The following is a 27952-nucleotide window of genomic DNA, read 5'->3' as shown; positions in this document are numbered from 1 at the left end:
GATTGCGCGTCTAACTATATATCTGTTAGACTGTGCGTCTAACTATGTATCTGTTAGACTGCGCGTCTAACTACGTATCTGTTAGACTGCGCGTCTAACTACGTATCTATTAGACTGCGCGTCTAACTACGTATCTGTTAGATTGCGCGTCTAACTTCGTATCTGTTAGACTGCGCGTCTAACTACGTATCTGTTAGACTGCACGTCTAACTACGTATCTGTTAGACTGTACATCTAACTACGCAGAGTTAGACTGCATGTCTAACTATGCAAAGTTAGACTACACGTCTAACTACGTATCTGTTAGATTGCACGTCTAACTACGCAAAGTTAGACTGCACGTCTAACTACGCATTTGTTAGACTGGACGTCTAACTACGTTTCACATCTAATAACCCTATTTCAGCTCATGTCTAATTTAGCATATTTTTGATGCACCTGCACAAAAATAATTATACGGCTTAGCTTCATTCTTAATTTAAATTTTATTAATACATCATTAAAATAACGTTAGTCAAACTAATTTGACCCAACAATTTCCCTATTTTTGATGATGTTAAAACTTAAATAAAAGATTAAGGATGTATATGCAAATTCGATAATCATTACGCAGTTAATAACAAAAGATCATATATTGATATTTTCAAAAGACACATAATATGATCGATAATAGAAAGATTTTCAAAAACAGCAAAAGATTTTCTTTCCCCCTAAATCTAAAGCCAATCTTTTCCCTTTTTCCCCCTTTTTAACATCATCGGGAGAGATGGATTCCTACTGATCTCTTTTGGCCAGAAAGGTCTCCCGGTTTCTTTTCTTTTACTTGAGCCTCCTATCTTGGACAATGTAGTCAAGAACCTTTTAATTGTTCGAGACCCTTGTTGATTTGATGAGAATCCCAAGTCCCGAGAGACTATTAAGGATAGAGGGAAGAAACATGCTGAGCGGAGCAGTATATCCAGGGGTTTTCCTTTCAAACATCCCCATCAAATTGCGGAAAATGACCCTCGACCAGTTGATTGTTGTTCCCTTGGTGATAGCAATCATCATCTCAAAGACCATCTTCGAGTAATGGTTAGAACATCCCTTGGCCAGAAGGGATCGGGAAATGATGTAGTTGAGTAAGGCGAACTCAACTTTCAGAGAGGACCGCAATCCAGAGTTATTGATAGGAACCATAGTCCCATCAAGAAAAGAATCGGAGAAGACAAGCCCCATTTCAGTTAGGACTTCCTTCGAAGATGTGAGGAACTTAGAGATTCCCTCGGATGGAAGGTTAAAGAAGCGAGCGAAGGAAACTTCAGTGAATGCAGCAATATCATCAAATATTTTGGCTACAACGAGCACGTTGTCGTAAAACCCAACATATTTGAAAAGTTCACGAACCTCCGGTTCATGAATGACGACGGGGGCCTGGAGGAATTTTTCAAGGCCAAAAGCTTTTAACGAGTCGAACATAGCCACTATCCCTGGAATCCCCATCATAGAAACATAGTAGAAATCGATTTGAAGGGTCGAATGTGCAAGAGAACCCATTTCAAAAGGAGAAGGAGAAAATTTCTTGAAGAATACGATGAGACAAACGAAGAGCTCTTAGAGAGAGAGTCGAAGATTCAAGAGGAAAATACTCAGACCTTTGAGTATTATCGTTTCTTAAATATAAAAATTCTGATGTATGGCTATTTATGTGATGATTATATGAACCATCAAAAGCCTAAGATGCTTATTCCCAAGAGACACATCAGTTGAGGCAGGCTAATATTTACTATTAATCATGAAATAAGCTATTAATGTTAGACGTGTATTGAAAGGTTATCATATATTTTAAACACTCATTAAATATTGAAAGACACATGTCTTCATTTCATTTGATAAGTGACTGGTTTAATTTTGGCAGGAAAAGTACATAGATAGATACGGTGGTAGTGGACAACTGTCCCAATAGCCAGAAGATGAACCGTCTAATTTTCTTTCCACATTCTTTGCCTCTAAGTTGGATATGCGTCTATTAAATGTCAACGTCTAATCACGTTTGTCTTATAGACAATCAAAAGTTTATTAGACTTTAAAAGTCTAATTACGCATATACACCACGTGCTAGACGTGTGTTTGGTTAGACGAGAGCGTCCAATTGCTCTTGTCTTATAAATGTCTATACGTCTATTAGACGTCAACGTCTAACCGCGCAAGTTATAAAACCAAGACCTTCATACAAATGGAGGTATAGACTACTTAAGCAAACACGCGTCTAAGTAGATATGCTCAATAAACTATCAATCAATTGGACATATTGAGACCTCTGTCTACATGTCTGTCCAATTACATTTGAACAACATGTTCCCCCTCAATTCATGCACAAAGTAGAATTAGTCAAGATCAACAAGTCCTAATATATTTCTAAAGTGAGAAAACTTAGTCTCGGGTAGTGGCTTTGTGAAAATGTCTCTTGTTTGTTGATCTGTTGGGACATATTAAGGCGAATATGCTTTTGACTGACATGCTCTCGGATGAAATGATGTCTGATTTCGTTGTACTTTGTCCGAGAATGAAAAATGGATTGTAGGTGATGGCTATTGCACTTGTGTTGTCGCAGAAAATTGTAAATTCTTCTACCTCAATCACATAGTCCCTTAGATGTTATTGAACCCACAAGAGCTGAGAGCAACAACTCCCTATAGTAAGGTACTCTGCTTCAGCTGTAGACGTGGCAACCGACGTCTACTTCTTGCTAAACCATGAGATTAGACGGACTCTAAGGAACTAACAAGTTCCACTCGTGCTTTTCCTATCAATTTTGCACCCTACATAGTCTGCATCTGAGAACTTGTTAAATTAAAACTGGAATCCTTCGAATACCACAGTTCCACATTTTGAGTTCCCTTCAAATATTTTAGAATACGTTTAGCAGCAGTAAAGTGAGAGAGTTTCAGACTAGCCTGGAATCTTCCACAGACACCAACAGCAAATTGAATGTTTGGTTTGCTGGACATGAGATAAAGCAAGGATCCAATGAGACCTCTATAAGTAGTGAGGTCTACACCCTTTCCACCATCATCTTTGTCTAGTTTGCTGGAGAAGCTCATTGGAGTAGCTACAGCAGAGCAATTCTCCATCCCGAACTTCTTCAACAGCTCTTTGGTGTATTTGGCTTGATTGATGAATGTTCCTCTCTCAAACTTACGAACTTGAAGGCTGAGGAAGAAAGCTAGTTCTCCCATCATGCTCATTTCAAACATATCCTGCATTAGCTTGGCAAATTTCTCACACAATTTGGGGTTAGTTGACCCAAATATAATGTCATAAACATATACATGAACAAGTAGAATGTGAGAATTTTTAACGAATCTAAACAATGTTTATCAACATTTCCAATAACAAAATCATGATCAAACAAAAATTTAGTCAAAGTATCATGCGCGTCTAACTACGTATATGTTAGACTACACGTCTAACTACGTATATGTTAGACTGCACGTCTAACTACGTATCTATTAGACTGCACGTCTAACTACGTATATGTTAGACTGCACGTCTAACTACGTATCTGTTAGACTACACGTATAACTACGTATCTGTTAGACTATACGTCTAGCTACGTATCTATTAGACTGCACGTCTAACTATGTATCTATTAGACTACACGTCTAGCTACGTATCTATTAGACTGCACATCTAGCTACGTATTTGTTAGACTGCACGTCTAACTACGTATTTGTTAGACTACATGTCTAACTACGTATCTGTTAAATTGCACGTCTAACTACGCAAAGTTAAATTGCACGTATAACTACGCATTTTTTAGACTGTACGTCTAACTACGTTTCACGTCTAATTAGCCTATTTCAGCTCATGTCTAATTTAGCATATTTTTGATGCACCTACACAAAAACAATTAGACGGCTTAGCTTCATTCTTAATTTAAGTTTTATTAATACATCATTGAAATTTCTCGAATCTTGTGCTTTTTTGGGATAATAGTTTTCAAAGGGTTAAAACTTTATGGAGACTCTTTTAGGGATTAAATTGTTTAATTTGAAAACATAAAACTTAGCTTTTGAAAAATGTTTTTATTAAGTTTTCAACTTAATAAGCACATCTTAAAAGGTATATCACCTGGTGGATGCAAAAGCTTTTATCTTAATAAATGTTTGTGTTTATAAAGGATATATAACCTTAATTTACTTCTAGAAGTATAAGATATGACTCGATACTTCTATAAATTATGTTTGTAGATTGTCGATGAGGAACAACAACTTGTTATAAACTAAGTAATATTACGAGTGTTGAACCTAGAATGCTTTGGATCGACCATTCTCTTTGGCAATGAGTCGTCCAATAGGACGTAGGCATTGTGGAGATGGGGAAAATTCCCAATTGAGTTGATACTCCTTGTTTTATGGCAGTGTTAATCCCCATTCCCTATCAGTGAGTAATACTCCTTTATGATTCACCCTAACACAAAAATCCTAGATACTTTGTCCAAATCGGTTGTTTGACGTGCCTAAACAATTAAAACTCATCACTCAAACCATTCTGTACTACTATACATTTTATATGTATGCATCTATAGTCAAATGAACATCTTGAGTGTGTTTCTTTTCAAAACAAAAAAAAATTGTTTTGAATGTTCAATCTCAGCAATGTCTATGCTAAGCGATATCGCTCTAATCCCTTGGATCGACAACTTTCACGGAATAGGTGGAATCATAGGATCTATGGACTAACTCTCATCATGAGGTTTATCAACTTCAAGATAAACAAGACTTTTATGATACAAATGCAAAGGAGATGGAGCTATGTCTTCATAACTTTCTGTATGGGAGACAAACAAATGTGCCCAATCATAGAGGAATATAGGGTTATCTTAATGATTGACAACAAGAACATTCTACACCTCAAATTTTTTGTAGAATTGATGTCATTAAGAAATGTGCTGTAGAAGGAATACATATACACTAAAAAACATCCAAAACTATCCTGAAGAAAGTTACCATCTACGTAGAGGAAACAATGATTCCTCGGGTCTCATCTCATTAGAAACACTAATGGGATTGAATGAATCATATTTAACCTTCACCATGAGCAAAAGAGGCTCACCTCTAATACTCTATATCTGGTTTCTCGATAAACTCGAACGCCTTCCATCGACGGTCCTTGGTGACTCCATAGTCCATGGGGCTTACTCTTCAATATCGAAGGATGAGAAAAACTATATCCGAGCCTCTCATATAAAATAATTACGCCGTTAGAGAATTACTTCCATGATATCCTATTAAGAAGATGGTCTACATGATGGAAAATAAACTAATGATTACACTCATGGGTTTGGAATGACTCACTTCTTATTACATTTACAATCTTTTCAAACAATTTGGTTATGACGTCATGCCCCATTATACAGGAAACACTATTGCCATAGATATGTCGATCGACAAGAGGTCTTAAATTGGTTATCTCGAGAAATGGCACAACGCCTCAAAGATGAGAATCTCAAATGAATGGAGAAATTACCTAATGGATATCATCAAGAAGTATGAGCGGGTTAGGAAAAACAAAGTAGAAGAGAAATCAAGTGTAGGAATAGGTTATAGTAGGACTTAAAACCTACTGCCTTTGTCATCGCCTTTTACTATCTAAATCTCCATGTAAATACAAACAAGAGATGCATGTAACAAACTACTAAGTATTTTGTATAATAACTCCTATGTTTTCATTACTTAGGATTAGAAAGAGATGTTCATTCTCTAAGATTTGTTTACATGCATATACATTGAATTGTACTTACTCTACAAATGTAACTCCTCATCTCTTCTTCTTCAATCTCAGTCTACGACTATAAACCATCGTTACATCCCCGAGAAAAAGAGATCTAATAATCGGATGCTTCATCCGCCGCAAAATGGCCGAAGAAACAACAACACTTAAAATAGTCTACACGACTAAATTCAAGGAAAGGAAGGAAACTCTCCAATATGTAACAGAACAACTCGCGCTAACCATGAGTTCTTTGGCTAATAAGCAAATGACATCCACATCCCAAAACATGCCCTTTTTTCCCATATTCCTATCTAAACTATCATGGTCATGTTTAACCTTATCAATCCCAATCCTACTAGTCCTCGAACACAAGAAAAAGTCTCGTACTATGAATACTCAAAAGAATATTTCGATAGAACCACAAATGCTCGACATGAGACTCAAGAAAATGAGCTCAATCCCATAGGACCATAGGGAAAACCTATTTCGGTGGTTGATCAACCACTCTCCACCAAATATGATCGCCAAATGACTCAAGTTCGAGCCATGCAGGCTGAGATGCAAGCCCAGCTTAATAAAATGGCTAAGGGCAAAAACACTAACGAACATTATGATTGGAAAAATACCATTAAAATGACCGAAAGAGCAGTCATTCCAATATGTATTAAATTACCTGTCATATCCAAATATATTGGCAAAAACGACCCATCTATATTCTTTAAGATGTCTACGTTCGCCATGACTCCGTTGCGACTTGGAGAGCCCATGGTTCTCTACTTATTTCCCCAATATATTGGATGACGTCGCTCTACGTTGATATCATCAACCGAAGTTATCATATTTATAAACCATTGAGGAATTAGTTGCAACGTTCATAGAACGCTTTAGCATGCACCTTAACCTAGAATAACTAGACAAGAGGCTTCAAAATATTATATATTTTATTTTAATATTTTTTCTCACTAATAATATAGAAATAAATATCGTCTCATAAATAATTTTTATATTTATATACATAATATTACATATTTATTTATTTTTATAAATATATATAATAACATTAAATATATATATTTTTTTTAAAATTACCAATTACACTTACCTTATAAATAATAATAATCACTATTTTTTTTATCTCTTATTATATATTCTCTTTCATTAATATTTTTATATAAAAAGAGATAAATAAATTGTTGTATCAAGATAAATAAATAAATATTTATAGGCACCAATAAACCAGAAGAAAGAAAATTATGACAAATATATTAACTTAAAATATATTTAATTAAAACATTTAATCAAGGTGACATCTATTGAACCATCAATTTACACTCACTTTTTTTCATGTAATTGTTTTTGTCTTTGAACCATATGTTTGTTACTTAAAAATAAAGTGTATTTAAGAAACAAATAATGAATTGGGGTGGAATAGCGGGAAGCAGTGGTCCTTGTAGCCAAAGAATTTAACTAGCATGAATTTTTTTTTTTAAATGTTTGAAAATACTTGAAGTTGAAATAATATTGAAGAAAAATATTATTAAATTTATTAATATATAATTATATATATATATATAATTTATAAGGTATATTCTAATCCAATAAGATAGCTAGCGAAAAAAAAATCCTAATATAACAAATGTTACCATTACCAATCAAGACCTTTGTACAGAATTTGCACTTTTTAAATTATTTTTCTTACAATTTTTAAATCCATTTGATTGGGAAAATAATAATTTTGTACCTGAATCTGCACTATTTATTATTATATATTTATTTATTTTAAATTTAAAATTATTGAATGTTTGTTCTTATTCATACTTATCATTTATATCTCCTCTTCTAGCTTAACAGTAATAAGAAGTTGATACTAACCTTAAGTTTCTGGGTTCGAATATGTCCGACGACAAATTTTATGATGTCTCATTAAATGGTTAATTGTGTTCGCGGGCTACCTACTTAATTTTTTATTTATTTATTTAAAAAACAAACTAATTTGAATTTTTGAATAATAAGTGTTGAAATAAGAACAAACCAGTGAAATGACAAAGAATCTTTATCAAATATTTTAAGCAGTAACTAAAATTATCCTTAATTAAGTATCGATAAAAAAATGCTAAACAAAAGTTCTATAAATGATAATGGATCATTTATTACATGACCGAAATAGTGAAAAATTCATAAAAATAATGAGATGATACATATAGGAGCGTTTTCATATGAAATGTCAAATACAATAACTTTTTATTGAAAAAATGAAAATTATATCAAACTCGATTATTTCGTCTCATTTATTCTTAGGAAGGTTCCAAATAATAACTCGAGAAAGAATAATCAACACAATCGGATAATATGAGCAACAAACAGCCTACCGATGATTGAAAGTGTTATTCGAGTTCCAAAAATACGAGATAAAAAAATCGTTCCGAATAAATAAAATGAAACGCAACACCAATTTAAATACAAGTGATGTCATCGGAAGGACTAAAAAAAGATAAATGAATTTTAATTTTTTTTGGTTTATTGTTTTGAAAGAAAAAATACTATGTTAAAATTAAATAATATTTTTTTAATGATAAATAAAAACATTAATATATATACAAAAATGTAGATTTATTAAAAAATCTTAAGTTAATACCAATTTAGAAGTAAAACATAAAAAAAAATGAAAAACAAATATAGTTTTGTTCTTTCAAACATAATAGAAATCTAGATTTAATTATTCTGAAATGATGTGAAGTATATAATAATAATTTTTCTTTTATTCAATACATATATGCTTTAACTATTATATATATATATATATATATTGTATGAGAGATGAATAGGAATGGTAAAAAAGTTATATGTTAGAAAGAAATATAAAAAAACATTTATTTATAACAACTTAAAGATGCATGACAACCTTAAAAATAAACATCCTAATTCCTAAGTGACAATTAATGAGATAATATAAAATGAACCGATAATGCAAGTTGTATGACAATAAGTTCGATTTTATTGTTTTTTTTTTATCAAACAATAAGTTTGAATTTAAAGTAAAAGAATGAAGAATCCATCAAAATGAGTTGATGACATTTAATTAAACCAACCAACCAACAATTGGGAGATGTGGTTGGGCTGGGAGATATTTTATATGAGTTGTTAGTGTTTCCTTTGTTCATGAGTTTCTTTCACACATTAATTTGGATGCAATCTCATATAAATAATACAAACACATAGGGTCTACCTCGAAAATGAAAGATGAGCCAATACATGTGGGATTATTCCCTCTTATACATTCAAATAAAAGGTTGTCGATTGAGTTATAACTAGTAAAGATAATTAAAATAAAATAAATATATAGAGATTTGAAACATTTGATAGAGTTTATAAACTGTCTGGTCGAGAGTTGTGCTTAATTTGGATATATATGTGAAAGTAAATAGATATTTGGGTCGGATTGTGAGTTGACCCGTCCAAAAACTTAAAACGGTTAAAAATAAAATTAAAAAGGTTATATGTATGTTTCGAACTTGCAACCTAACAAAAAAAAAAAAAAACAAGTATAACTTTTTAATCAAGTGTGAGTTAAAATATGAAGGTCAATTGAGTGGTTAAATATGTGCCGAGTGAATAAAATATATGCTAAATTAAGTTTAGATTAAACTTAATTTTTCCTAACTAAAACCAATTTTAAATTAATTAGATTTGAATAATATTAATTTTATCTAAAATATTTATAAATAAATAATATTTTGTATATATTTTTATTCGTACAATTCCAAGGAACTAATGCTAGTTTTTTTATAATAACTTTTGTTTTGGTTAAATATATCATTCTAAATTTATATAAATAAGATAATATTTAATATATATATATATAAATAAATGATTGAAGAAGAGAATGAATGACATCGCTCGTAAGATTACCGAAAAAATAACAAAATTTTTACATCATTTTCTCTTCCAAATACATATTTATGATTTTTAAATAATGAGAGTTACTTATAAAATAATGATAGATGGTAATATTGAGATGGGAAATTTTTTTGGTATTTTTTTTTAAATATTAATATATAATAATAAAATAATAAATAATAATTTCAAATAAAAATATTTTAACATTTTGATTAATAAATTGAGTTAGGTGATAAATGAGAAAGAAAATAAAATAATATTTAATTATTTTAATTTATTTAAATAATAATAATAAAATTAATTAAATTTATTTTGTAAATAACTCAAATAGCTCTTAAATTATTTTATATTATTTAGAGTAACACATTCTTGACATTGTTTAGGATATTTCAAATAGACTAGACATCCATCTGTCCTCTTATTGAAAAGATGACGGTGACATTTTTAAATTGATAAACAAATATATAAATAATCAATTCTACTAAACAATTTTTTATTATAAAATAAAATTAAAAAATATATTTTTTTCAAAATTTGAAACTTTATCTAGAACATTAAACTTACAAATTATTATTATTGTTATTTTATTTTTTTTATTTTAAGTACATACGGTCCTTTGAACTCTCACCTATACCACTAAATTTATAAAAAAAAAATTAAATTAATATTAAAATATTATATTATTTAAAAATATTATTATTATTATTTTATATAGTAACCCTCAACGTTATCTAATTAGTTCTGAGGCAGACCCTCAACAAATATGTCCAATTTTTCAACTTGTACATTTTTTTAAATTTAAGTTTATTCTCTATAGAAAAAAATAATCGAACTAACTTATTGTCATAATTTCCCCTTTTAGTATTTTAAATAATCTTTTTATTTTAATATATATGTATTTGTCCAATGCAAAGGTCTAGTGGAAATAGTTATCACAACTCACAAGTTTGATTAAATATTCTTTTTTTAGCTAAAGATCAAATATTTATGTAATTAGGGCTTCAAATAATAAAATTAACTGCGAAGTTAATATTATCAGTGTTCAAGGAAAATTGATATAAAATGAGTTTTATCGAACAATATATTTTTCAGGTAAGAATATAGTATGCAATTTGACTATCATTCTTCACTCCGATTTAATTTATTTTAAATAAGAATTAAAATCATATTTTTTTTCCACTTTAAAATAGTATATTTGTCCAAATATTTATTTGAAACTAAATTTATTGTGGCGGAAACAAAATACTAGTTGTCCCAAACAAAATTACAGTTTGATCTATAAAATTAAATAATATTTATAATATGATAATTCAAGTTATAATTAAGAGTATATTATATATTAAGTGTCAAATTAAATAAATTTCTGAAAATTAATACTAATTAAAAATTTTGAATTTTAAATATTTAATTTATAAGTTTTGATAAAATATGAACTTAATATTAAAAAAGAAACAAAAACTTATAGAATTAAATAATTTAATTAATTTTAAAGGGATACTATTATCTTATGTATACTTATAATATACTTGATACTTCTGGATGAAGTTATTAATACCTTACTGAATTAAACTAAATATTTTAACTTTAACTTTATTTTGAATTGAATATATAAGGTTTTAAATAAAACTTATTATTGACTTGTTTTTAATAAACACTTAATTTTAATTTATGATAATTACTTGGGTTACTCACCCCTCCCTAAATATGTATTTTGATGGGTTTTGATTTTTTTTTTCTTCTTTTTTTTTTGTGTTGTGAATCACATCTTAAGTTATGTGACGAGGAAGGAAATTGTCCTCCAATTATACAAAATCATGTAATTAGAAACGGAATAAGTCAATTTAAAAGATTAAAATGTTACGGGTTTAATTCTATCTGGAAGTGTTTTGAGTGATAGAAAGTGTTTTGAGTTTAAACAGAAAGTAATTGATATGGGGTTGTCATGTTAACTCTCATTTATTTAAAAAAAAAAGGACTGAAAAAATAAGATTGAGTGCTTTAATCTACTTATTTTTTAAACTAGTTATGAGTTTTGACCCAACTCTTTGATATCAAATGTTGACTTTAATCTTAATCTATTAAGATGACTATACACATCAATTTATCAACCACATTTACTTGTCAAATTTATTGAAAAACTAAACACAAGATTGATTGGAGTGATTAATAGACCCCAAAACTAATAAAAGGATGTATTGAGTGAACTTTGGGACAACTTTAAACCAATCATATGACTAGAAATGATTCATATTCCGAGTTACACCAACAAAAATTTGAAAATTGAATCGTGACTTTGCTTAGAATCCCTCTTTTTCACTTGACCTACTTCGTTGTTTTTATGTTTGTTTTTATTAATGCGATTACAAATAATACTAACTCCATTATTTTTAAATCCACTAAAAATACTAAGTTAGATAAGACCAATCCAAGACAAAAATTGGTTAATTGACTTTAGAGACAAATTTCTTTAAATCTTCCATAGCTTTAACACATTATAATCGATTTTTCTTAGTTACCTTGAAATAAAAATAAACAAAATGATGAATTTGCCCTTGACTTGCACCACAAAAAGGCCCTTTAAATATTTAAACAGTAGATTTGTTAGGGTTTCGATTATTTTGTATAAATATGTAATTGTCCAGATAATTTCCATAAAGATTCGTTTTTTTAGAGAGAAACAAATTAGGGTAGAGTTTTAACTTATGATTTTGCATAAAAATATATTTAAACAAGATTGTTAAAACATGAACAATGTTATCCTCTCTTATAGTTTAGCGCGACAACAAGAGATGAATATTCTCCCCCTAAGATCCCGAGTTTGAGTACGTCAAGTGCCAAGTTATGCGCCTGGTCAAATAGTTAATAGTACACCTTACCATAATTATAAATAAATGTATTTTATTTATAAAATAAAAAAGTCAGATAAAAAAAAATGAAAAAATAGATAAAAAAAAGTAAATAAAATATGAAGTTATTTTTGTCCTTATAATATATAATTATTTTTTATTGTTAGATATAGGAATGTTAAGTTTAAAATGTAGATAATAGAAGTCAATATTTTTAACAAATTGGGCTCAGCAGCAGTTCAGGCCCACCTCCAGGCCCAGAGCAAAAAACCCTAGATCTCCGTCCTCTCCCTCTCCTTGTATATAATCAACATAGAGCACTCATTTCACCAGCCTTCACCAAAACCCTAATTTGAGAAAATGGGAAGAGTCATCAGAGCTCAGAGGAAGGGTGCTGGATCCGTTTTCAAATCACACACCCACCACCGCAAGGGTCCGGCCAAGTTTCGGAGTCTCGACTTTGGTGAACGTAATGGCTACCTAAAAGGTGTAGTCACGGAAATCATCCATGACCCAGGTCGTGGCGCCCCACTCGCCAGAGTCACCTTCCGCCATCCTTTCCGCCACCAACACCAGAAAGAGCTTTTCGTTGCTGCTGAAGGTATGTATACCGGCCAATTCCTCTACTGTGGAAAGAAGGCTTCTCTAGTTGTCGGAAATGTTCTTCCTGTCAGGGCTATTCCTGAGGGAGGTGTTATTTGCAACGTTGAACACCACGTCGGTGATCGAGGTGTGTTTGCTCGATGCTCTGGTGATTACGCCATTGTGATTAGTCACAATCCTGACGATGATACATCTAGGTATTGAAATCGAATTCATTTTTATTGTTTTAATTGCATTGATGTGAATGATCCTAGTATGTTAATCCATTTTTGATTTCAGTTTTATGTTCTGAATATGACAGATCTATGTTTTAATTGCATTGGTATTTTCTGTGATATCTAAATCCCTGCACTAGATTGTTAGTACTGTGTTCATTGTGATTGTTCTTGTATTTGTATGATTTATTAAAGAAGTTTTCTACACTAGATAGATATAATTAGTCTCTTTTAAGTTTGCTATCAAAGCCTTCATAATCCCAGCTAAAGTTATTATATTTATCTGATTCATGGGAGGCACATATTAATGATGGCAGTTCGCTGATAGCACCTTTTGATTTGATAAGGTGTTTTGATAGTCACTCACCATAAATTCTTTTCCAATAATTGTTCTCTGTTTTTGAATTTGTTAGGGTTCATTCTTCACTTAAAGAACCTATTATTTATGTAGTTATATATTTGACTGTTGAGAATATCACTAACTAACATATGGAAAAATTATTTTTCTATACAAATTACCTTTACACTAAAGTGTTAGAATATGATTAGGTTCTTTTAAAATTTGTATCTTGGTCTTCATAATCCCAGCTAAAGTTCTTGTGTTTATCTGATTCATGGGAGGCCTATATTAACATTGGAAGTTCGCTGATAACACCTTTTTTTATTTTATGAGGTGTTTTAATAGTATCTCTCCATAAATGTGTTCTCAATAACTATTTTGTATTTCTGAAACTGTTTCAATGTTGCTACAATGTCCTTCATAATCCCAGATAAAAGTCTTTTGTATTTGTCTGATTCATGGGAGGCCAATATTCACTATGGAAGTTCGCTGATAGCACCTTTTATTTTAGTGGGGTGTTTTGAATAGTTCCTTACCATAAATAATAGATTCTCAATTTTTTTTAAAACTTCTCAATCCATTGTTGTTTACTAGTTTGTTAGAATTGGGTGCATTTCAAGTTTTGCTATAATATGTGCCTTCATAATCCCAGCTAGATTTTGTTTGTATTTGTCTGATTCATGGGAGGCCAATATTAACGCTGGGAGTTCGCTGTAAACACCTTTTGTTATTTTATAAGGTGTTTTGATAGTATCTCACCATAAATAGATTCTCTTAAATCACTCATAGGTTTAAAGACTCTTTAAGTTTCAGTTTATCTGTTTGTTTACCCATTTACTAATATAGCATCATTTGATGTGTGATATGATATGCAGAATTAAGCTTCCATCTGGTATAAAGAAGATTGTCCCAAGTAGCTGCAGGGCTATGATTGGTCAAGTTGCTGGCGGTGGAAGGACAGAAAAGCCGATGTTGAAGGCTGGTAATGCTTATCACAAGTATCGTGTGAAGAGGAACTGCTGGCCTAAGGTTCGTGGTGTTGCTATGAATCCAGTTGAGCATCCTCATGGAGGTGGTAACCACCAGCATATTGGTCATGCTAGTACCGTTCGTCGTGATGCACCACCCGGTCAAAAGGTCGGTCTTATTGCTGCTAGGAGAACTGGTCGTCTTAGAGGTCAGGCCGCTGCAACTGCTGCTAAGGGAGATAAATAGATCTTTTACTATTAATTATATCATCCTTCCTAGTGTTTGTTTTGTTTGGTTTCAATTATTCGACTATCATGTCTGTTTGGATTTTTGTTTCAATTTTGCTTCAGTATAAACTTGGATTTAGAAAGAATTTGGCTATTTTGTTACTGCATGCTACTTTTTTTTAATATAAATTATCAATCTCTTTTATTTTAATGCTCATGGCAATTCAAAACTTAATTATGTTAATTGTGTTTCAAGAAATTTTAATCGTTTTTCAAGTTGAATTCATAACTCATATTATTATTTACTTCTTATTTGTTTAGGAAAATATTTGATAATTATTTTCAATTTTAATTTTAATTTGAATTAAAAAATTTGAAATATATTTTTGTAGTTTGGCACAATTTAATTTGGTTTATAATTAATATTAGGGGTTTAATAAGTCGAACTCGATTTTGGCTAGACTTATTTTTTTTTTGACTTGAGCTCGATCAAACTTTTAATATTAAGTTCAAACTCAGTTTAATCATATAACCATCGATCATAAAATTTCAGTAATGTAACCCTACTACATCGGCTTCTATTACAGTTTGTCTATTTTGAGTATTTTTAAAAATTTGTAAGGTCTTTTGATTGTTGTAACATCAAATTCCAAACTCAAGCAGATTGTTAAGATATTAATGTTCATATCGTTTGATTCATGTTATGATCATATGTTATCTGATTGCTTGATCTTTGGTTAAACCCTAGCTAGTAACTTAGGTAGATCCTTTTGACTAGAAATCTTAATTGGAAATTCCAACAGAAAATTGATTTGTTAAATTCTGAAATACAAAATGAATTGGGGATCGATCTTCAATGAACTTTTCCGTGGTTTTCTGATGATCGAACTGCGATAGGAATATGCATGGACGAAGAGGAAATGAATAAGTCCATTGATATAAAATTTGAATCCCAATTCATATAATTGGTTTTCACTTTCTACCAAAAATTTCTTTAATTAATTTACACCTCTAAATTAATTTGAAAAAATCTTTAAAAAATATAAAATAGTTATTTTTGACAAAAATAATAAAATTCATAATTTTTAGGACATGTTTGGAAAACCCCCTAACTTGGCGATATCATAACTGTTGTTTTATAACTACAAAAATCACGAGAAAATTCCTACGTGCTCCTAAAATTATTCCTCACATTTCTATACAAATAATCTCCTCATCAAGCAAACTTGAACATTTCACTTCTCGTTTGTACTCTCATTTCTTGCTCTAAAAAGGCGTTCACAACTCTCTTATTTTAACTTTGTCTAATGCTAATAAACATCTAGACTCACTTATAAGAAAAAGAGAATGCTAACTTTCTTAGACATAGGTTAAGATACTCACAAGAGCAAAAGAGTTATAAACTCATAACGCAAGTGTAATAATTCTTCACAATATTCAATGACCAACTATTTAGGAGTAAAAACTGTCTGTAAAGACAGGCGAATGTGACACAACGCTATGGCCCTTTCTTGGACGTAACCAATCATCGGACCCTTAAAGACGAATCTCTGAATTTCTATCCTAGTTTCTTTAAAAGCAAACTATGATGGAGACTCTATAATCATATACGGTTAGAGTCAGATGCTAGTACGAACAGAAACCTCTACGGACCGACCTGTGAGGGGAATCTTCTCAGATTTCGAAGGCGATGCAAGAAAGAATGAGTGGAAGAAAGAAAACCTACACACAATAAACATCGTGGACGTGCTGGGGATAAAAATACACGTAAAGGTTTGTAAAACGATTAATGTTTCAAACTTGATTGGATCGAATGATTTCTTCATTTCTTAATCTATATTTTCTTAAATCTCTAATTATGTTTCTTTAAGTTCTAATCTACTTTTGATTGACTGACTCATGATAGTATGAAATGATGAAGTTAAATATTAGTTTAGACTTCTATCTTTTTATCTTGTTTACCTATATGTTTTTCAAATGATTCGTAAGCTAAATCTATCGTAATAAGTGAATCATTAATAACTAAAAATCTTACTACTTTGTTTGATTCATTTATGGCTATTATTTGTGAATTCGAACAAAAATTAGTTAAGAGGTGAAAGAGAGTTTCATATTAATATGGTGTCAAATTGTCAATCAAGACTCTTAAATTTTAAATTTACTCTTAAAATTTTACGATCTTATGATTTTAGATAAAGTTAACGAGTCTCATTTTGAGTAAAATCTTAATAAGTAAATTATTACGATTTTAAATTTATGATAACAAGATTGTACAATTTTTACGAGTTAATAAATAATTTATATTTTATGATTTTATACTATTTATTTTATATATATATATATATATATTTATAAATTTAAAAAGTTATTATTTATTCAAATAAATAAATTAATATAATTAATTTTTTAAATATAATTTTTTCCGTGTTTTTATATTTTTTATTTTTAAAATTTTAAAATTAACTAGGTATAAAGTATTTAATTATATATATAAATAATAATATATAACTAATATTTTTTTTAAATTAAACCTTTATAATTTTAAGTAAATTCTATATTTTAGTTTTGTTTTATTATGATCTACTTGTTTTTTTTTTCAATTGATTGTATTATAATATTTTTAAGGATTTATATCCTATAATCTTTTAAGTTTTCTTTTGTTTGTGTTCAGAATTATATATATATACTTATTTTTTTTGTTGAATGGTGTTTTTTTACTGAAAATAAATAATTTTTATTTTCAGAAATCTTTTCTACATAAGTTTTTTAATTTTATTTTAGAATAAAACTATAAATAATCATAAAAGAATGTCGATGTAACCTTGGGTGCAAGTGTGCAACAGATGAGACTGATTTCATGCGCTCTTGGACTTCCCAAAGTCCATGCTCGGTCTTTTTCGGTTCTATTTCTATTTTTATTTGTGTATAAATTATTAAAATATGAGTAGGACTGCAAATGAGCCGAGTCGAGCTCGAATTTGCTTGAGCTCGAACTCGACTCGATTTAGTATTTATTAGCTCGACTCGAACTCGAGCTCGAACGAGTTTATAAATTTAAGCTCGAGCTTGACTCGACTATTTACCTATAAGCTCGGCTCGACTCGAAAAGCTCGAACTCAAACTCGAATTCAAGATCGAGTTCGAGCTCAAACTCAAGCTCGAGCTCGAATTCAAGCTCGAACTCAAACTAAAATTTATTTTCAAAATGAAATATCAAACTTTCATACATATTCAACATTTAAAACATAATATTTAAAATTGAAAATATGAAAAAATTATAACTATTTAAAATTCTAAAATCATAATAATCCAAAAAGCATTCAACAACAATTATTAGTCAAAATTCTAAAATATAAAATTCTAAAATTAAAGTACAATACTATATAAATTGTTTGAGATTAAAGTAAAATTAAAGTACAATAATATATTAATATTTTTTAAGTCACGTTCTTCAAGCATAGCACAAGTACACCTACCTGCATTTAAGATTAAAAATAATTAATATAAAAAATACATGTTAAAACAAATAACTAAAATTTAAATTACTTTAAGGTTTAAGGGAGATACGGACAAAAACAAATTAAACCTATTTTTTATTAAATATTATTATATATAATTAAATTATTTGGGTACAAATATAACAAAAATTTATTGACTTATTTATAGAAATAGAAAGAATATATTAATTTATTTATATATTATAATATATTATTAATATTATAAATTCATTTTATCTCTCAACATATTATATATAATATATACTAACCTTTTTTATCTCTTCATAATATATACAAAAATATATACTAACATTTTTTTATCTTTTATCTTTTATCTTTTATTATATATATATATATAATATATTAATATTTCAATATTATATATAATATAATATAATATTGTTTACCATAATAGTGTTTTTCTATATAGATCTATGATTAATACATATTAAAAATATTTTTCTATATAAATCTATGAACAATATATATTAAAAATATTTTTCTATATAGATTTATGAACAATATATATTAAAAATATTTTTATATATAGATCTATGAACAATATATATTAAAAATATTTTTCTATATAGATCTATGAACGCTATTAATATATATAATAGTGTTTTTCCATATAGATCTATGAACAATTAATATATATAATAATGTTTTTCTATATAGATCTATGAACTATCTATATAAACACAAATTTCTCATAATACAAAAAATCAAAGTTATTTAAAAGTATGAGCAATAACTATAGTAGAAATGAAAATATATTTTAATTTACCTGTAGGTTTCTTGTGAATGAATGATAGAATAGTGTAGATGAGAGATAACATAAAAAAATGTATTAACATATTATGAATGAGTGAAAGTAATGATGAAGACGAAAGAAGAATAAATAGTAAAGAAGGAAGAAGAAGAAGTAATGGTGAAGATAGAGGAAGAACAAGAAGAAAGAAGAAATGGTGAAGATGAGGAAGAAAAAGAAGAAACGATGAAGATGAAGACAGAAGAAGAAAAAGAGACGAAGAGTCACTTATGAATACATTAGAAATTAGGGTTTTATTTTATGACAATATAATATAATAATGTGGATTATGGGCCTTCGATATGGGCTTTGAAAATAGAGAGAAAAAAATTGTTTTAAATTTTAAGTTTTTTTTATATTAAATAAATAAATATATTATATATTATCAGGCTCGAAAAAGCTCGACAAGCCTTCGAGCAAGCATTATATGAGCTCGAGTTCGGCTCGAATATTAAACGAGCCGGCTCGAGCTCGGCTCGAACTCGATCAAAGTCAAGCTCAAGCCGAACTTTGATCGAGCGGCTCGCGAGCAGCTCACGAGCGGCTTGACTCATTTGCAGCCCTAAATATGAGTTATTTAAATAAAAATGTATTAATAGTATAATATATAATAAGAGATAAATATTTATTCAAATACATAAACATTTCATTATAATAGAATGAATTGATTAATGGAATGTTGAATAATTGATTAGAAATTTGCACAAAAATCAATTTTTTTTTGGGTCAATTGTATATTAGCTGGGATATGGTTGGTAATCATTTTATGGTCTTGGATAATACAGTTTTAACCTTCTTCTAATATTTTTTTTTAGAAGTTTGAACTTTGTTAGATATGGGTTGGCCAACCACCTCCTTCAATTCATTTTATTTTTATTATCAAGCTATTAATATTTGTGACCATTAAAGAAATTCTATTAATTTAATGAGAATCAAATTTAGAATATTGAGTGGTTATGTTTTTTTAATCCAAAACTTGTATTAATCAAATTTGATTCTCTTATTTTTTATTTTTAAACTTTTTTTTTAAATTAAAAAAAAAATAGCATTACACCCAACAATCTTGCTTCCTTTGTTTTTTTTTTTTTTTTTTTTCTTTTAAGTCGAAATTTTATCACTGTACTATCTTAATGGATTAAAAAAAAACTCTTTATATTTAATTAATATGAGATGTTGTACTTTATTAATTTTAATTATAAGTTAAGAATTCTAATTTCTCATTCTCAAACAAAATTACTTAATTTAAGATGTTAATATTTTTTTGGAAAATGTTACAGCCTGATCCTTCCGCACTAGATTGTTTGTAATCATGTAGATTTCAATTTTGTTATTATTGAATTTCAATGATAATTTTTTTTAGCGAATAGTCCAGTGATGGATAATCATGAAAACAGTTGGAATGACAAGTGGAATCTTTGTTTCTATTCTATTTTAGAATTTATTTTTCATTACTATTTTCCTCTAGTTCGATTTAGTAAAGAATATGTTTTTTAAAAGAATATTATATGATTAAATTAATTTTTTTATTTTATTTATAATATATTAAAAATTCATATTATTATAAATCTAAAATTCTTATGTATATATATAAATATATCAGTGATATTAAATTTATTATTTTTATTAGGGTTAAGATACAAGTTGAAACGTAAACACAAATATTATATTTTATCGTCAGTTTTCAACTATCAGTCAAACCGAATAAAAACTTTTTTCAAAATGTTGAGTTATTTGATTTGTATGACTTCAAACAATAATTAGGAAATGCAGTTATGTTATAATAATTAAAGCTAAAAAAATAATTTTAAAAATTAAAATATTATTTTCTAAATATTGTTATCACTAGTATAAAAAAAATTAATACAGTATTTATAATTAATTAAGATTGTTTTTTCTTCTTAAAATTCAACTATAACATTATTTTATTATGACTTTTATCAATTAATTCATTAATTAAAATAAAAAATATTATATTTTTTTCATTATATATTAATATATTTTAAGTTTTTCTATTCAAATAAACACACTCTGGCATTATCACAACATTTATTTAAATAAACTCTAAAAAATAATAAAAATAAAATAACAATAAGAATAAGAATACAGTGTTTTATTATTTATTCTATAAAGAAGGTAAAAGTTGTTATCTAACAAAGTGATATTGTCGGGTCACAAATGAACATGCCTAGGAGACACGTGTCGATCGCATAGACTTAAAGTCAAACCACCGACTTTAAACAGTCGGTTATGTTGGTTACTGTTCTTTCTTTTTTTTTAACTCAACAAAATATAAAATAATACATTTGTTTGATAACTATTATTCTATTATAAGTATATTTAAATAATAAAAATTTCTATTAAATTAATAATTTTATAAATATTTATAATTTATCCAACTAATTCATTTTCTATAATTCCAATAACAAAAGATGCAAATTGCTTGATGAAGATCTAAACAACTTAATCCATTATCAATTAAATTATTAATATAAAATTATTTATCCTTTATTATTATTATAATTTTTAAATACTAAAAATAAAAATTATTTGTCATTTAACTCAAAAGTATTTATCAAATTCATTTTTTATAAAAATTAAATTATTTTAAATTAAATTTATATATATATATATATATATATATATATAATATATAAATATATATAAAATCATTTTAAAATTAGTTAAAAATCTAGATTTCAAAACTCCTTCAATACAATCTCCTTTTATCGTTAGAGAAAAATGAAAAAGTAGAGGAAGGGAAGAATGTCTCCCAATGAAGATAAATGACATGCAAAAATCTCAGGTTGGGATAATTAAGTTTGAACGTAGTCTTTTTTATTTGTAATCTCTATTTTTTTAGAATGTATGAATGTTATTAATAAGTTGTTTTAGGGTTTTTTCATTGTCATCTTACTCATAACTAGAGTTTGTCTAACTTTGATTTTTAAACCTTACACTTTTAAAATTTTAATGAAATGATTTTAACCATTTTTATAAAAAAAAATAATTGAAGAACTTATTTATTGTAGAGTTATTTGAAAATTGATCTTATAAAATAAATTAGTTGAGTTAAATTATAAAATATTTTTTATTTATTGTTTAGAATATTATAAAAATAATTATAATTTATGATAATTTATTGTGTAATTAGTAACTAGATAAATAATTATTTGAGACTTATTTTTTATTTTAAAAAGTATTAATAATTATTTTAACTCAAAATTTTTATTTTAAAACAAATACTTATTTATTTATATAACCCAAATAAAATAAAACTTTAGATTAAATATAAATAAAAACCATTCATCAAACAATGCCGACATCAAACATCAAACAATGCCGACATCAAAAAGAATTTACAATTCTTTATCCAATCTAAAATAAAATTCTTTATTTTTTTTTTATAATTTTAAAAAATTAACACCATATCACATTTATAACCCTGATTAAATTATAATTTTAAGAATCAAATTTATCTATTTTGGTCTTAGGAAAGAAGTTATTAGTTTACAAATGTTAATCATATTCTTTTAATGAACTAAACAAACAAGATCTTAATATCATATACTAGATTTGACCAAATCTATCTATGGTCTTGTTCTCTTTGGGTTTTTAAAAAACCCATTCCAAATCAATTTTCCAATCAATCACTTTTCAACAATCACATCACTCATTTCATTAACCAAAATACTAAAATACCTTATATTTTAAATTATTATTTTTTATTTTATTCATATATATCAATACCCTTTAAATCTTTTTACCAAAAATAATCACCACCTCTTCAAAATCATCATCAATCATTACATTTTTCCCTCTCTAGGTTTTTTCAAAAACCTCAATCCAAACAAGGCCTGTAATAGAAATAAACCTTATTTATTTAATACTAAAAGAATAATATTAATTAAAAAAGGTACAATCTTCCTGATCAATCCTTTATAATAAGCACAACCCAAAACAACAAGTTACAAAATTCATCAACTTTACAAAGTGATCTATTTCAATGGCAGCTAATTACAGTAGAATAAATCTTCTTCTTTGCTTTATACTCGTCGCCGGTGTGTTCATCGCTCAATTGATGAAAGTCCGATCAGAGATCTCGCCGGTGTCGATGGAAGGATTCACATCGGAGGGAGAAGATTCCGCCGCCGCGGCTGCTCCGGCGATTAGCTATCGGCGTATGAATTATAATAATAAGCATCACTCTCTTGATAAGTCTGTAGCAGGAGGAGGTATCATTATAGGTGGCCTCCTCACGGCCATATTTGCTGCCATCTACTGTTATATACGAGTTACCAGGCGGCAACCGGACGGCGACAAAAACCGGCCCAGTGCTTCTTGACACTCGTGTTTCAGTACTAAACCGATAATCAACCGGAATTTTTAATCTAGATCTTTGTTTCTTAAGTCTATAATCTTAACTAAAGCGAATCCTACTTTTTTTTTTTTTTTTTTCTACGGATTAAGTAAATATATTAATCAAATTATTTCATAAATATCTTTCGTAAGTAAAATAAATAAATATACAAAATTTAAAATGGAATATAAAATATTTAATTTAAAAATAAATTTATATATTTAAAATTATATAGATGGAGAAACATTAGGTTAAAAAATTGTTAAAATTAAAATAACCAAGTTTAAAAAAGTAAGACTAATTATATAAATAAAAAATATAAAAATCTAATTTAATGAATTTTAGTATATTTTAGTGAGAATAAATGAAAAAAACATGAGAATAAAAATAAAAACATAAAATCATTAACGATAATATATTATTAATGTATACCATTTTGTAAGAATAAATAATATATTAATTTATTTATTTAAATAACTGAATTAAATTAATATTGTTTTTTAACTTGTTATTTTGAATATAAATTTAGATATTTTTTTTTTATAAATTTTGAAATATTTAAAATTAAGAAATATAAAATATTATTTTACACTTATATTTATATAAATTATTATTTTAATCTTTATCTTAATAAGTAATTTGTATTATTAATTATATGAAATATAGTTTTAAAATAAATAATCCTATTATATGATTTACATTATTTTATATATAATTTTTCATATTTTAATTTGTATAATTATATGAATAAATTTTATTTATATATTAATTAAATTTATGTATTATTATAAATATTTGTAAATTAAAAAATATTATTTTAAAATAAATAATATTATTATATAGATTTATATTATTTTATATATAATTTATCATATTTTAATTTATATAATAATATAAACAAATTTTATTTATATATTATTATGACTATTTATATAATTAATTATTATTATATTTTAAATTATAATAAAGAAATTAAATTTAAAATAAATTTTATAAAAGAAAGTGGGCTATCATTTGTTCACCTCACCACCACGGGAAATTTGATAAAAAAAGGAGGGTCATTCCCATTTTTAACCTCAAAAAAATTAATTTTTATATTTAATTTTTTTTTATAAAATTTCCCTCTTTTTACCTTTACTAACCTTTTCCTTTTTTTCTTTTCCTTTTCCTTTTTTTCCCCCATTTTTTTCTTCCCGTTTTCCTCTTCCCCTCCGCTGCGACCATTGCCCGCCGACCGCCGACCATTTCTTCCGGTCCCTTTCTTCCTGCCGAGCATCCGGACGATCGCCAAACAGCCGGACAATCGCCAAGCCCCAGCCGGACGATCTCCAAGCACCAGCCGGACGTTCTTCCTTTCTCGTTCTCGTTCCAATCATTCAAAGACTGAGGTTAGTTCTCCTTTGTCGTTCTAATCATTCAGTTTAGTTTAGGGATTAATGATTACTGCAATGTGCCTAAATTACTGAAGTTTAGTTTAGGGATTGCTTCATTTCGGAAATGATTAGTTAGTTTAGGGATTGCTGATTTTAATGAGTATGAAGTTTAGTTTAGTTCGACTACTTCATTTCGGAAACCTAGATTACTAACGATTTTAATGGAGGGTTTTAGTTTAGGGTTTAGTTAGGTTTGAAATACTTAGTTAGTTCTAGGGTTAGTTTTGCTGTTTTAGAATAGGCGGAATGTTTGGTTTGTTGGTTTGTGAACATTTTCACGTGGGGCAATTGAATTGCGTGGACTTGGCCGTGAATGGGGCTTGGGCGTGGGGCATGGGGTGTGGGGGTTGGGCGTGGGGGTTGGGCGTGGGGATTGGGGCTTGGGCGTGGGGGTTGGGCGTGGGGCGTGGGGCTTTGGCGTGGGGCGTGAGGCTTGAGCGTGGGGCGTGGGGCTTGGGCTTGGGCGTGGGGGTTGGGCGTGGGGGTTGGGCGTGGAGCGTGGGGCGTGGGGCTTGGGCGTGGGGGTTGGGCGTGGGGCGTGGGGGGTTGGGCGTGGGGTGTGGGGCGTGGGGCGTGGGGCGTGGGGCGTGGGGAATGGGGCGTGGGGAGTGGGGCTTGAGCATGGGGCTTGGACGTGGGGCTTGGGCGTGGGGCGTGGGGCGTGGGGCTTGGGCTTGGGGCTTGAGCGTGGGGCGTGGGCTTGGGCGTGGGGCTTGGGCGTGGGGCTTGGGCGTGGGGCGTGGGGCTTGGGGTGGGGCGTGGCTGCAATTATTAATATGATTTTACTGTTTTTGATCCACCAAACATTGTGTATATGATTTTAATGACTGTTTTTGCAGATGACACCAAACGAAACAATTCTTAATGATTTTAATGACCGTGTTTCATGGATATCCACCGGTCCCAGCTTGGCAAAGATAAAGGAGAGGTTTACTCACCATGATCTTTTGGATAGGGCTTTGCAGACCCAATTCAAGTATATATTCCAAGCCTCGACATTATTTTTTTCAGGAACCATACTCCATCAGATGCTTATCAGAAAAGTCATCTCAAATTCGAAGGAGATAAGGTTCTTGGTCAATGGTAAGGAAGTCTGTTAGGGCATGAAGGATTATGCATTGGTGATAGGCCTCAACTTTTGGCAGATTTCCTTTGGTGGAGGAGGTTGAAGAATGTCCACCCCTTGTCCTCAAATATTTTAAGGGTAAAAAGGATGTTAGACTGAAAGAGCTTGAAGACATTTTCGTCGGATGCTCTGATAAGGAGGATTCATTGAAGATGGGGCTCATATTTCTCATTTACCAGTATCTGTTCCCATCTAATAATAGGAGGAAGATAAGTTTGAGAATCTTTCACATGTTGGAGGACATGGAGATGTTCCTCCAATTTCCATTTTTAACCTCAAAAAAATCAATTTTTATATTTAACTTTTTTTATAAATTTTCCCCCTTTTTACCCTTACTAATCTTTTCCTTTTTTTTTTCTTTTTTATTTTTCTTTTCCTTCTTTTCCCCCCATTTTTTCTTCTCATTTTCCTCTTCCCCTCTTCACCCCCGCTGCGACCATTCCCCGCCGACCGCCGACCATTTCTTCCGGTCCCTTTCTTCCTTCCGAGCAGCCGGACGATCGCCAAGCAGCGGACGATCGCCAAGTCCCAACCGGACGATCTTCAAGCACCAGCCGGACATTCCTCCTTTTTCATTCTCGTTCCAATCATTTAGAGACCGAGGTTAGTTCTCCTTTTTCGCTCTAATCATTCAGTTTAGTTTAGGGATTAATGATTACTACAATGTGCCTAAATTACTGAAGTTTAGTTTAAGGATTGCTTCATTTCGGAAATGATTAGTTAGTTTAGGGATTGCTGATTTTAATGAGTATGAAGTTTAATTTAGTTCGACTACTTCATTTCGAAAACCTAGATTATTGACGATTTTAATGGTTTTAGGGTTTTAGTTTAGGGTTTAGTTAGGTTTGAAATACTTAGTTAGTTCTAGGGTTAGTTTTACTGTTTTAGAATAAGCTGAATGTTTGGTTTGTTGGTTTGTGAACATTTGCACGTGGGACAATTGAATTGCGTGGGCTTGGCCGTGAATAGGGCTTGGGTGTGGGGCGTGGGCGTTGGGCGTGGGGCGTGGGGGTTGAACGTGGGGCGTGGGGGTTGAGCGTGGGGCTTGGGCGTGGGAGTTGGGCGTGGGGCGTGGGGGTTGGGCGTGGGGCGTGGGGCATAGGCGTGGGGCGTGGGGGTTGGGCGTGGGGCATGGGAGTTGGGCGTGGGGCTTGGGGCGTGGGGCTTGGGCGTGGGGCGTGGGGGCGGGGCGTGGCTGCAATTATTAATATGATTTTACTGTTTTTGATCCACCAAACATTGTGTATATTATTTTAATGACTGTTTTTGCAGATGGCACCAAACGAAACCATTCTTAATGATTTTAATGGCCGTGTTTCATGGAAATCCACCGGTTCCAGCTTGACAAAGATAAATGAGAGGTTTACTCACCATGATCTTTTGGATAGGGCTTTGCAGACCCAATTCAAGTATATATTCCAAGCCTCGACATTATTTTTTTCAGGAACCATACTCCATCAGATGCTTATCAGAAAAGTCAGCTCAAATTCGAAGGAGATAAGGTTCTTGGTCAATGGTAAGCAGGTTTGCTGGGGCATGAAGGATTATGCATTGGTTACAGTCCTCAACTTTGACAGATTTCCTTTGGCGGAGGAGGTTGAAGAATGTCCACCCATTGTCCTCAAATATTTTAAGGGTAAAAAGGATGTTAGACTGAAAGAGCTTGAAGACATTTTCGTCGGATGCTCTAATAAGGAGGATTCATTGAAGATGGGGCTCATATTTCTCATTTACCAATATCTGTTCGCATCTGATAATAGGAGGAAGATAAGTTTGAGAATCTTTCACATGGTGGAAGACATGGAGATGTTCCTCCAATTTCCATGGGGAAAGGTGTCCTTTAGAGCAACCCTATATGGTATTGACAAAGATAT

General features: G+C 29.9%; 1 protein-coding gene and 4 non-coding genes across 5 annotated transcripts; all 5 read left to right on the top strand.

The window, feature by feature from the left end:
* The first annotated feature begins 12819 nt into the window (after positions 1-12819).
* Positions 12820-15065, top strand: LOC124915498 (60S ribosomal protein L8-3-like). The gene is made up of 2 exons (XM_047456221.1): positions 12820-13300; positions 14534-15065. Exons 1-2 carry the CDS (start codon positions 12861-12863, stop codon positions 14871-14873), a joined length of 780 nt encoding a protein of 259 aa, XP_047312177.1. The 5' UTR covers positions 12820-12860; the 3' UTR covers positions 14874-15065.
* LOC124916900 lies at positions 13576-13694 on the top strand. The gene has a single exon (XR_007096974.1). It is a non-coding gene; the product is annotated as a small nucleolar RNA snoR83 (small nucleolar RNA).
* LOC124916894 lies at positions 13900-14020 on the top strand. Its single transcript, XR_007096969.1, has one exon. It is a non-coding gene; the product is annotated as a small nucleolar RNA snoR83 (small nucleolar RNA).
* LOC124916901 lies at positions 14082-14203 on the top strand. Its single transcript, XR_007096975.1, has one exon. It is a non-coding gene; the product is annotated as a small nucleolar RNA snoR83 (small nucleolar RNA).
* LOC124916897 lies at positions 14304-14426 on the top strand. The gene has a single exon (XR_007096971.1). It is a non-coding gene; the product is annotated as a small nucleolar RNA snoR83 (small nucleolar RNA).
* Positions 15066-27952: the final 12887 nt, after the last annotated feature.

Source organism: Impatiens glandulifera, chromosome 9 (genome assembly GCF_907164915.1).
Source record: "Impatiens glandulifera chromosome 9, dImpGla2.1, whole genome shotgun sequence".
NCBI classification, from domain to species: Eukaryota; Viridiplantae; Streptophyta; class Magnoliopsida; order Ericales; family Balsaminaceae; genus Impatiens; species Impatiens glandulifera.
The sequence above is the reverse complement of the archived record's forward strand: the minus strand, read 5'-3'. Positions and strand labels throughout refer to the sequence as shown.

Coding starts and splice junctions, on each gene's coding strand:
- LOC124915498 (XM_047456221.1), top strand. CDS start 12,861: ATGGGAAGAGTCATCAGAGCTCAGAGGAAGGGTGCTGGATCCGTTTTC. Junction 13,301..14,533: donor CCTGACGATGATACATCTAG/GTATTGAAATCG, acceptor TATGATATGCAG/AATTAAGCTTCCATCTGGTA.